At 34.9% G+C, this 13,114-nt stretch overlaps 1 protein-coding gene across 10 annotated transcripts in view; it reads right to left on the bottom strand.

Annotated features, from left to right (window-relative positions):
* NEK1 (NIMA related kinase 1) overlaps positions 1-13,114 on the bottom strand; it is a 46,081-nt gene that overhangs the window by 12,151 nt on the left and 20,816 nt on the right. For 6 of the 10 annotated variants that reach the window (XM_032685166.1, XM_032685164.1, XM_032685172.1 and 3 more), the window contains 8 exons: positions 10,196-10,298; positions 7,881-7,964; positions 7,257-7,340; positions 4,260-4,337; positions 3,132-3,227; positions 2,446-2,619; positions 957-1,022; positions 637-871 (listed from right to left, as the gene is read on the bottom strand). In XM_032685166.1, coding sequence (XP_032541057.1) covers positions 637-871; positions 957-1,022; positions 2,446-2,619; positions 3,132-3,227; positions 4,260-4,337; positions 7,257-7,340; positions 7,881-7,964; positions 10,196-10,298 — 920 coding nt within the window. The remainder of the gene's footprint in view (positions 1-636; positions 872-956; positions 1,023-2,445; positions 2,620-3,131; positions 3,228-4,259; positions 4,338-7,256; positions 7,341-7,880; positions 7,965-10,195; positions 10,299-13,114) is intronic. The other 4 variants (XM_032685169.1, XM_032685173.1, XM_032685174.1 and 1 more) reach the window with 2 other exon arrangements.

Here is a 13,114-nt window from a genome sequence, read left to right as displayed (position 1 = left end):
CTTGATCTTCTCACATTCTAGTTCTGTAAAACTACTATGCAATGAAGTAAGTCTGTCACACTCTTAATGATTATTTATTTCTACCATGTGAAACAGACTCTTAGTAAGACATACAGAAACCAGGAAACAGGTCTTCCACCCGAAAGATCAGAGAAAGCAGACAGAAAATTTGAAAAGGTGGTCTTGATTTAAAAAAGGAAAAAGCTAAGAAGGGCACAATAGAAGTAACATTTATAAATTTAGAAAATTTTTTTTATTCTACTGATAACATAAAAGGATTTTTAAGTTAAATAAGAAACTTTCATGTATCTTAAATGCTTTTTATTCTTTCTGTTAAATTAGTACCTATTTAAAAGACACTTAAAAAAAAAGCTCAAAGTAACCATGCATTTAATTAGATAACTATTTGTTGAAATTATTAAATTATTTATTGAATCTCCTGCAAGCCATTTAAGTACTCAGCCTGTGCCTTATTCCTTATCCAAGGGAATACATAACCACCTACTTTTTAGAAGGAGATGACATCTAACTGATAACAAGATGATACTAAGAAAGACTACTTGCTTTATAAAAACAAACACTACATATGGCAAACTGATTTACTAGTACCACGGTGACAAAAAAAAAAGTACTTACACTCTGTTCCAGAGAGAGAATCTTCCATTGATAACTGAGCTAGAGGAACGACCAACTCAGGTGCCCCAGATTCCCATTTTCTGCGATCTCCTAGAAGTGGCTGGTCACCTTCTTGTTGTTCCTTACCATCTTCAGACCCAGCTGATTCAGATACATTTTTGCACTCCTTTTGTCCTTTCTCATCTTCTTGGGCTTTAAGATTTTGATTTAATCTCCTCAGTATTTCTCGTTTATTCTGAAATAAGGGCCAACACAGGTCACATAAAATAATGCCACTCTTAAAAGGAAAACTAAATGAAACTGAATACAATTTGACATACTTGCATTGCAAAATCTGGCTTTTTTATTTCCTCCTCAGATTCCTGGACAGCAGTTACATGTTCATCCTTTAAGTCCAAGAAGCATGAAACACAAAGTAGAAGAATATGTCAGAAAAAAATTATCTTGAGAATATTAATAGACGTAATAGTGAAAAATCACCTCGAAAACCTTTCCATTGACAAGTGCAGATAGACTGAAAGAGAACGTATGATTACTCTGTTCTTAGGCAGCTTTCCATAAGGGTATTTTCCATCTTTGAACTGTTCACTATCTGAAAGCGATGAGCAAATGAATCACTCAGTTTAAACAGCAGGTGAGAGTTGAGAGTACGAAAAACAGAGACAGAGCTAGGTAAGACCTCTACAGCAAATCACCGTCAAATTCCTATGCTAGAAATAAGTAATTCTATATGAGAACCAAAAATGCATGGAGTCAAGAAGCACCTGTGAAGAAAAACAGAAGGGAAAAGAAACAACTTAAGTGATATGTAAAATAAACAAACTACAAATTGAAGACAAAAATGCAGAATTTATAATCTTTGTGTACAAGGTTTGTATTCTCCATTTCTGATTGCTCTGTGCGCTAATTTTTAGTCTGTTATAGTCACTGTCATGCATTACTGTAAGACAAACTGTCCACATGGCAAAAATGTGCTAATGATTTAAGTATTTGTCAAAACATAATTTATTTTTCCAGCTATCAACTGGCATCTTTCAGCATATTACATTTTATATACATTCTTTAGCACTAAGTTTCACTGTATTTCCATAGTCATAGTCTTCAGGGTTGTATACCACACTACACTGAAATCTAGAAATAGCTTAGGTAAAAACACAAAAGCTAGCATGCAAATTAATAGAGATTGTGTTAAAATTCTAAATTGTACAAGGTTACACTCAGTTTCATAAATGTAACTCAGAGTAGTTGAGGTAAACATATAAGTATTTACAGTATCAGGACAAAGAGCATGGAAAATAAAAATGAGGATACTCTTTTAGACACAAAGAGGCAACACGGACAAATTCAAGTTTCTTAAGCTCTATCTTCCTGTTATATTCAACACATTCAAACTCACTGAAAACAATCATTACTATGACATAGTCCTATCATCCAAAATTTATTTGCTCACTTCTGCCAAATCACAAACTCCTTAACTCATCTCTTCAAGAGGCTGATAAAAATGCTGGAAGTTGATGTATTCTTCCACTAATGACTGCCTTGATCAAAATGGAAATTGCAGCCTAGGGTTCATCATAAGCTATTTTATTCAAAATATGAATTTCAGTTCCAGTGTAAAGATGTATTTCAACAGCTTCCAAGCTCTAGTTTCTTTTAATATTTTTTCTTTTTTTTTCTTTTCCGTAATTAGAAGCAACAAAAGTCCTTAATTTTTTTCTACCTAACCTACGCATTTTTTCCAAAAATTCTTTTTTCAATCAGTATTTGCTTTCTCTCCTTTAATTTCACCCTCTTAGCAAAAGTACCTACCACACCCACTTCCTTCAAAGCATAAGTCATGGAGATGACAGGTGCACCAGGCTTCACTGGAAGTTGTGGCTTAGGAAGAGCTGCTCCAGGCTCTTGTAGCCCATTCACAGGACTATCTTCTGTAGCTTCCACATGAAAAGGCACATTAGGATTCTTGACCCCTTTTGCAATCAGCTGTATAGATTCAATTAAAAAAAATTAAATCAAAAAATTAACTTCACGACTTTGCACATTAAACACAGTATTACCAATTAGGCTCACGTAATCCTTACGGAAGTACAATAATGCCACATATTTTCATACAAAAGACAAATACCAACTGCACATGTGAACTACTATCAGTTTATCAGCTTCACAAGCTGCTTTTTCCAGTCATAATATTACTAGTTAGACTTGTCACTCTGCAGCATACAGAAGTAAACCAAGATAAAATACACTTTGGTAAGTAACAGACCATTAATAAAGTACTTGAGGTGATCCTAATAATTCTTAGGTTTGATGTTCTTAAATTCTTCATGCAAGCATACCCTAAGATTCGGCTTCTGAATTCTGCCTGACACAAGATACTCTTTTCAGTTTCAGAAGACTGATTATCTCATCTTGAAAAATCACAGCATAGGATTTTAGTTATAAGAAGGCACGGCCCTACATACTATGACTGCATGTAACAGGATTAACTTCCTTACATGTTCTTCCCAGGCTCTTTTCTCTCTTTCATAAGCTTCCTTTCTCTTTCGCTCTAACTGTTCCTTCAGAACTGCTGCTCGAGCATTTGCTTGGGCCTACAGCAAACAAGTAAAAAAATTACCAACTTAAAATCATTAGCAACCTATTTCATGGAATATTTTAAAAAGAAACATTCTTGCATTACTTATCTTCCTTTCTCTTACTTACTACTATATAGACTGTGAAAGGAGGACTCCTTTCTGACAAAATCACCTCACAAGTACAACAACTAATCTTTTATACTGAAATAATGGCAACTCCTCCAAATTTAATTACAGTTCTTGATTTGCATGGTTGTATTTTTAGCATACATAGCTATCTTAAACAGAGTAATGTAAAATTAGAGTCTCTATTCAAAATTAGCTTTGAAGCCAAATGCATTAATCACAAATTATTAAGCATGTAGTTTAAATTTTACCAACTTACTCAAACACAAAAAGCTTCAGTTGCTGTTTCAACTCCAGTTTTTGGGTTAGGTATAAGATTAGCTTGTTTTTACATTGCTCTTTGCAGATGATGGGGGAAAAAATCAAGGCATAGATAAGAGTAGTACTTGCCACGTACAGAATGGTAGAAATAGTTATTGATATAAAAACACCACATGGAATAAAGTTACAAACACTGATTTCTGTGAAATGGTTTTAAATGTACTTCATCGCAGGGTTATATAGCTCACCTTCCAACCCACATGTAGGCCATATAAAGAGTCTTGCCTTCCATTATTCTTTAAGTAAAATAAAGTTGTTGTTTCTTAGGGTACATCTTTCTTTCCCTTTCAGTCTCCAAATGCTATTTTAGTTCTACCAAATTGCCTTTAGGAACAAAGATATCCTAGAGATAAATCTCAAAGGCAGGGATAGGGAAAATCCTTGACTTACAAGGATAGACCATGCTATGTCTCAGCATATTTTAAAATTACTGAGATAAAACAGCTGAACAGAGTTGTTTTCTCAATATAGTTTAGAAAAGCCCGTCTTGTAGTGGATATATAACAAACTATTGACAGCAAAATGAAAGGTAAGAAAATTCACGAGATCCAAAACAAATCTGAAAGCAATAACTTCCATCTCCTCACGTTCCACAGTTACCTTCTGCGTTTCTATCTTTTTACGTTTCAGTTCTGCTTCCTCACTTGATTCTTGTCCATCAGAACTGGTAGCTTCATTCTGCAAAGTAAGAGTCCTCAGAAAATTATCATAGTTCATGTATTTAAGAGCTGAGTGATGTGACTACTCAGATCATTTAAATTGACTGTATGACTAACATGGGTCATAATTTCACTAGGGAACTCCTCACTTAAATGCAATGTCTATTTGGATAGAACTTTGTCTTTCAGATTGGTGGGGGTTTGTCTATTTGTTTGGTTTTGGGGGAGAATTGGTAATGTGCTTCTTGTTGCAAGGAAAGTGATCTAACAGTGCTGGGCTCTCACCTGCCACCCCTCGTCACTCTTGCATGTCCTGCAGGTGAGGTATCCAAGAAAGGTTTGATGCTCTAGCATTTCAGTTTTGTTCACTGTATGTGCTTAAAAAAACCCACAGAATGGGTGAGGGGGGGAAATGGTAACAAGTCAGAATATGTAAGGTCTACCTCTGAAATCTCTGTTTCCAATCTTTCTTACTTCTTCCAATGGCCTCCACATATTCCTAATTAGAGACTGTTAGTCTGACAGTACCATGCAACAAGGTTCTGATAGGAGCTTTTTATTGTTCATGACCAACTTGTGCAGACTTTTTATTTAAAATAAACTTACTTAGAAAGCCTAATGTGACAAAACAAAACAAGAATTTTAGGCAATTTTTTAAGTGAAAATTGAGAAACTAAGATCATGCCCACATCGGTTTCAGCCAGACAACAGAAAAGAAAGATGACTGGAAAGAACACTGGAGACAGAAAACTTCATGAAAATAATTTGGCACTCTTCACAGGCAAAGGAATGAATATTCATGTATTGTATATAAAATAAGATTTTATACAGTAGCAGCAATTGATATAAAATTGTCAATCAACAATAGGAAATAAACATATCTGCAACAAGATTTGGGCTGAGATGATGTTACTCTACAAGTGAGCCGCCCCATTGAAGTTTGCATCCACAGGTCATCAAGAAAAAAAACAGCCTCCTAAACTTGGTCTGTGAATGCTGAAAATGAGTTTATGCCTCTTTCCTGGAAAGATATTAAGCTGTTCTCTGTTACTTCGTAGCTGGCATACCTCCTGGGTCATACACCTTCCCCAGGTAAGGTACAGCCACCGGGAAATGAAATTAGGTTCCTGATAGGCTTAATAAGCCATACAGGAACATAAGGAATGTCATGGTCACAGTAACAGTACTTTTGTTTGATTTTACTAGCACAAGCTGATTTGGCCTCCAGATAAAGAGCTTTCTGGAGAGTACCTTTACTTCTGCAGTTAACCACACTGAAAGTGGAGTGTGGGTGCTCTTGATTTTGAGACGAAGTGTTGCAGCTGCTTGGTGAAAAAACTGAAATAACAGTACAATAATGGCTCCATACTGGTAACATTTTAGCACTGTCCTTGGTATTCTAAGAGTACTCATGATCATGACAGTGTAAGATTTTGAAGGGCTGTGCATGGAGACTATTAATCCCACTGCAGCAGTTTTGAAGCTTGTCCAAAACAGCAGAGCAGCCACAGAGTGAAACTAGCACCAAATGCAATTAACATAGCATGGGCTTCTGGTGCTCAGTGTTTTACGTGAGTCAGAGCTAGTGATGAACTTCACTGACCAGCTCCTACAGTGACTTCGTAGACTTACAAGACATTGATTTTCCTCATGCTCCTTAAGACATAGGAGAACAGCCCATGTTGGTCCTCTGCCAGACACAGAATCTAGCACATCTTACTAAAGCTTGCATAGTCTTCATAGGTAGAAACATACATAATTTGAGTTGGATCATTCATTTTAGGTATACAGGGGCATAGGTTCCTCTTCAATGTGCTAAAGAAGGTTTTGTACTTCAATCAAAAGATTGAATTTGCTTCTCTTATGTCTCACCAGTGAGATGCAATCAAGGTTAAAGAAAATAAAACAATTCAAAAGTCATTAATACAGAAAAAAAAACCAACAGTATTTTAGCATAACAAAAAAAAATTCCAAATCAAAATCTACAGCAATGTAGAACTCTCTTTAGCTAGAATACTGATCCAAAGAAAGTGAGTGGCACTGAGAATGCTCGTCTTGTATGTCCACTCACTATACATAAGACGCATGAAAGCACTTAATTCAGGTGCTTAAAGTGGATGGGTGCAGTAGGAATGTTCATCTAGTTTTAAATCACACTGTATAATGTGAATATATAAGCAGGTAAACTTGAGGAAGCCTAAACACTCTATTAAGACAAATGGACAGGAAGGGGAAAACCAAACAGGAATACAAGATCACACAGTAGGTTAATGAAAAGATGGAAACAAACTCCGGACCATTTTTACTACACAGATTGCCTCTCAAATGAAACTTTTTTTAAAACAAATACATGGATTGCTTCCAAGTGTGCCTTGGATTATTCATTTGACATCTTAATAAGTTTTTGTTCTGAACCTACTTTATGAAAATATTATTTTGGTTTTCTTGTATAACAAATATAATTTTTGAAAACTGATGTTTGAAAAAAATCGTATTAATTAAACCAAGCTCATGTCAGAAATTTCTAACTTTAATAAACAACTACAGAATGTATGAAAAGCATCGCTTCATACTTATTTTGTGTGAGCACTGTTAAAAACTGAATTCTGGAGAAGCTCCTATAATAAAAGTAAATAAATGTGCTAGTGCTTGAGAAATTTATATATAAAATTCAGAAATTCAGATGTAAACTTATGCTGCCTTGTTTTTAACACATTGGTAGTTAACAGGCACTGAAGCTGCACTCTTAGCACTGAAATAATAAACAGATTTTGCATATTCTGGATGAGCTGAAAAGAACTAACTGTGGAACAGAATTAAACGTCTAAAATATATGTCTATATATAAAACTGCTTAGAACAGAAGTCTTCCCGCTGGGATAAAAGAATATATCCCATAGCCAACTTTCATAAGTATTTCAGATTATTTTCCAACCAACCTTCTCTCCACGAAGTTTTGCTCTAATCTGCTGACGTTCATTGAAGTTTTGTAGTCGGATCTGTCTCAATCTTGCCAAGTATTCCTAAGGCAAAGAAATGAAGTAAGTTTCAGCTATACTGAAACTACCTCCAGTATGGTTAACTTAAGATACATCAGATTCCACAAAAAAACAAGATGAGTGAATCAACCCCCACTACTGCTATCACCATATTAGCATTTACTAATCTCCAGAAAAAACTCTCATGTAAGGAAAATAAAGAAAATCAGAACGTACGCTTCCCTGTATTAACATATCACTACATTTTATATCATTGAGGGCTAGGAAAGGTTGTATTTATCACAACATGTTTAAGATAAACAGTCACATCTATATGTACGCATATTCAAGAACCTTTCTGAGACAGACTAATGCAAACAACTATTATTTTGATTGTTTAAAAAACCAAAACAATCAAACACACCCAAACTTCAGAACTTTATACAGTAAATTACTTTCTAGGAATTTAGAAAGTCCTTTAATTTTGTTTCACAGATGGAACCATGCAGGGAAACTGGGCACAGTGAGGGTCAAAATAGTGCTATTTGTGTGATGAGCAAAGTGGCAAACATGCGGCAAGCATACCTCTTCCTCCTTGTTTCTGGATTTCCTTCCTCTTGCAGAAACAGGCCTGCCTCCATAGGTATCTGCCACGTTTTGCAGTGTACCCTGTTTGCCATTTAATGGTATCAAATTTAAGGTGGCTGGGGCAGTGAAATTATCTGCTTTATCCAATAACTGTTCACTTATAAGAAACCAAATCCATGAACGATCTGCAGATGTTCAGGAGTTAACTGATAATGCCTTTTCATTTACATGACACATATGACAGCATTAACTAAAAATCCTGAGTAGCCAAAGAGAGAGACTAGAGCTTTAAGAATATAGTTACCTTCCCCTGCAATTCTAATCTTCTCATGCTACGTCAGAAAACCTAAATTGTGATGTGCATGAGTTTTTCTGTGTCTGGATTATATACATACAAATGGTGGCACAGGGTTGGGATTTCTGCCATTGTTGACACAAGCCTAAAACAAAGAGTGGAATCTTTATATGTTCTTAGATGAAGCTTTTTTCACAATGATGCTTTTTTTTTTAAAACATATTACAAGTTGCAAACTCAAAAATCTAATAAAGCACTTAAATACACCCATTACATCTAACAAGCTGTGTTGAATGCCTAGTACACACGCAGTGTATAGTCTTGGTTCATGTGATGTACTCTGCGACCTAACTGTCACCCAAAGATTTCAACCTTTAAGGAAGTTCTATACAAAACAGTACAAGAATCATTTAACTCCAGGTTTCCTGCTTGGATTAACATCAAAAATACTTGAGTTATTTTGTTCATTATATGCCATAAACCTTTGCTGAAGGGGTTAAAAAAATCCTTGAGTTGCTAGCTCAACATACAATAAAGACAGTAAGAATACACGTGACAGATCTTCTGCCTATAAAATGCCAAGGCTTTGGCTTTCTCTAGCTTAAATGTAGAGAACTATAGGAAAGTAAATACTCCAGTTAAGTTATTGATAGGGAGAACTGAATCCAAATGAATCAACAGCTCAAGGAAACAGCACATGTACTACTAAGGTTAAGTGACTGGGGGATCAGAGAACAAATCAAAGGAACCATCTTGTGGATAAGAAGTTCCTATACATTCATGAGGGCTCCATGCATGCTGCTTTCAGCTTAAGCATTAAGTCATACAAAACAGAAAGGAATATTTTTCATATTCACTTTTTCAGAAAATATTTCTTTTAATTTTTAACTTTTTAATGCATGTTCTTGAGCTTTGCAAAAGCTTACTGGCACTATTCAAGGAATTTCATTGTTCTCTGTTCTATTTTCATTACTAATGGAGATTTATATCACCACTCTTGGACAAGAAAGAGACTGGAAGCAAGATTTTTGTGAACTGATTTTCTTTCTGTAGATTGCTAATTTTTACTCATCTGCTTACATTAATATTTTCAAAGACCAGGACTCATGTTTTGCAATACCACACAGCTACAGTGAAGTAGCAAATTAGGTCAGCAGCTGTCTTACAAAAGAGATGTCTGAAAGCATCATCAACTCAACTACTGAATCAAGCTTTAGACTCTCAGTTGAAAATTAAAATTGACAGCAGCTATATTTAACAGAAGCTAGGTAAATCAGTGCCACTCATTTGCCTTACAAGCCTTTATATGACAAAAGGCTGCCTATCAGCTGATGATTTCTCCTCTCAGATCAACACTGTCCAAACAACAGTCCCATCCCTATATGAGAAAAACTGCCACACAAAGTCCTAGTGCAGATGAATCATTTCCAATATATGTTTTAAACTTCCTAAAGGAATACTGAAATTAGAACCATAAGCATAAAGAACATCTTGTGACACTATCTACTACTGAATCCCTGAAGAAGAAAGGTTTTATAAAGGTCAACGTTGACAAATATGCATGACTTTATATAACACCTTTTCAATCAGCAGAATGTATTTTCCTAAAATACATGACTTTGTCTGATTAGTAGCTGTATCAGTTTAATTAAACTTCATTCTACATTCAAGCTACTGTGTAACACATGAAGTTTAATTTTAACCAAGAGTCTAAAGCTATGAACAGAAAAAATGTAAATGAAGTTAGACACATGCAAACAAAGGTATTTTCCTCTGTTTATAAGTTTACAGTAATGAGAAATGTATTGCACAATTATTTTACTGTTTGCACAAATGTACAATTGCACAAAACATTTTACTAAAATTAGCAACAAAATGCAGAAAACTTACCTCCCATTCTCCTCTTTTTAATACTTAAGGAAATTATTTAATCATCATTTCATGGTTATGATGCTACTTCAAAGACTCATAAAGCATGCTGAAACACTAATATACATAGGAAGATCAGATTTCATACCATGTGTCCCTGAGCTCGGGCTTTGTTCTCCATGGCTTCTCTCTTTCGTTGCCAGAATTCTTCGACTTGCTTTGCTCTATCTGTAGCTATCCATCCTTTTTGCCTGAGTAATTTCAACACAGCAAGATGAAAGTGTCTGAAATATGACACTCTGAATACCCTCCCCACTTATTCTATCTAGAACACACACAGAAAAAAAAGCAACTTTCTACGAGAAAGGCATCTTCAAAAAATGCCTTTCATCGGTCAAAATACAAGTCAGACTGCCACACAATGGAGTGTTGGTAAGTTAGAAGAACAACTATGAAAAATAAAACCAAGCCACTGTTTTCCTTCAAAATACTTGTCATCAAAACAAAAATGAACGTCAAAACATAATCTCGGTGTGTTTAATTCTGAAAGTGCCTCAGCTTGTTTCATTATTGTTATAATTCGTGAAAAAGAAGACTCCTTCAAGGTTTCCCTTCAGACATGAGCAAGAACTCACACACGAGCCAATCAGGAAGGTCAATACTGCAACAGCCTTTCAAGATTGTCCTATGTTTGGAGTAAGAGCTTTTACCACTTAGATAATTAGTATGGTGCTACTATTCTCAGTGTTCTGGCAACTCCCTTTGGGGAATCTTGGGAGATCTTTTGTTTGTTTTCAAAGGTAGGAATTTTCCCACCTTAGAATCAGCCATAACAAGAAGGCTGGTTTTTAACAAGTTCCACCCCAGGTCAGGGACCTGCTTGGGTAGACAAGGTGGCTGTGTTTAAGTTACCATAACTGAGCATCCAGCAGGTCTATGAGTACATACATAAGATTGTTTTGTAAAGAAACCAGTTTCTGACAAATTGGTTAGAAGTGGACTCAGAGGAAGTTTTGTATTAAAAAAAAAAACCCCAACACTGAGAAATGGTGTAAAATATTCTAACAAATGGTAAAATGATGTGGCCTTTCTGAGGTTCCCCTGGGCTCCTTTAAGTGAGGAGTATTGGGGGTTCAGAAACAGGCAGGAGGAACTTGGAATAAACCGACAGCAACAATACATCAGGCTGAGTCAGTTAAAGAAAGAATAGTTTTGCAATACAGGAAGCTATTGCTACCGATTCATAAATTAACTACACATTAATTAAAATCCTTGCATTTTAATTTTTCTTCCCCCTACCCCCAAGTAACAAGGAAATGAAAATTCGTCCATGTGCTACAATTCACTAAAAGGAAGACAGAGATAAAACTACTTTAATACAATAAAACAAATACTGCAGCTGCTCTGAAAAGGCAAGACAATCCACACAGGTGTTACTGATAAAGAATCAAACAATTGATAATCTTTGTATACACATACCTGACTCACTGCAAGACATTCACTCTAGTTTTTAATTATGTATGAACTCAATTGGTGGATAGTGAAATCTGTCCAAAATCCTGTCATGTAGCTGAAGTTTGTCACACAGCATGAAGCTTAGAGTGTTGGAGGAGAGGTGCTTCCCAAGCAAAACCAAACAAAGCCAAACTTATTTCTCTCAAACCAAATTCACAGGAAAAACTTATTTCAACTACATTTTATGATGGTTTTTCCACTCTAAAGCTGTGTGACTTGTTTCACTAAACATTTAACCTAGAAGCTGCACTTCTGTCCAAAAGACAATTTTTAAATATTGTTGATGCTGAATATACTTAGCTTTACAGTAGTAGTAGTGTAATCAGAAAAACTGCAACTTGAAGATTTCTCAACTTCTTTAATATATGCTCTAAATTACCTCTCTTTAACATAGTTATTATTTAAATTCTTCATTTGAGCTAAACATCATGAATACTTATTTTGCATCCAGCTGAAAGAATAAAGTGTAGGACAGAAATACTGCTAGACTAGCTATCATAATAGAATTGCTTCTAGATAATAAAATACAAATTCTTAACACATTTAAAATGCTAAGAAATGGCATGTCAATTTAAGGCTAAAGGTAATCCAGTTTGTAAACAGAAAAAAAACCCAATCTCTCTCTGTTCTGACATTTCTACACAGTATTTTCATTGAGTGCTTCCAAATTCATGTATTTAAGAAATACTGAAATGGTTTCTCTTCCTGATCTCCATGTTATTCATAATTTGCAGCCCTCTGCTATAGTTTCTCTCGATTTTAATACATTCAAAAAAGTTTACCCAGGTGTAAACAAGTATCACTTAATATTGTCAAATGTACGAGGCAAACTGTTTCCTAATCTAGACAAGATCTGGGGATTGTGCATTTGTGTAAAGTATTGAGAATAAATAGAGGAGTATGGAAATACATATATTTAATTTAAATTACATTAAATTACATTACATTAAAATACAGCTGGTAAAATACACCTTCCAGTATTGGGTTGTGCCAGGAAGAATTTTAATTAGCTTAAATTACTATAGAGAAAATAAAATATACCTCATAGCTTTCAAAATTGTACCATCAGTGTTAAACATGTTATGTTATTGCTGCAAATTTTAAAATAGTAAAGAATCTGTAAAAGCAAATATGTAGTATATTAGAATATAAAACTGAATAAAATTAGTTAGAAGAATAAATGTTTTCTTTGATCCTTTCCTTTTCCTCACATTTCTTCCTCCGTGGTATGGCTCTGCGGAGGTTCAAATAATGCAGGAGAAAATTTGTCCTTCTAGGAAGTTTAGTTAGTAATGCTCATGTACTAAACTTCCAGAAAAACAATATTCTCCCATTCACTGGTCACAACTGCAAACACAGTTCTTTGGGCAATGTTAACAGATATGAAGGAGAGCAAAGAAGTTTTGAAAAGGTATTTGAAAGAGTGAGATCATCAAAAAAAATAATCAATACTTGTTTACAATCCTTTCATAGAAAAAAGTACTCAGTTTACAGTAATTAGAATTCGATATTCTAATTTGATATCAGAATATCGAATTAGAACCATTGTAAC

The sequence above is a fragment of the Chiroxiphia lanceolata genome, chromosome 4, assembly GCF_009829145.1.
Source record: "Chiroxiphia lanceolata isolate bChiLan1 chromosome 4, bChiLan1.pri, whole genome shotgun sequence".
In the NCBI taxonomy this organism is placed as follows: Eukaryota; Metazoa; Chordata; class Aves; order Passeriformes; family Pipridae; genus Chiroxiphia; species Chiroxiphia lanceolata.
The sequence above is the reverse complement of the archived record's forward strand: the minus strand, read 5'-3'. Positions and strand labels throughout refer to the sequence as shown.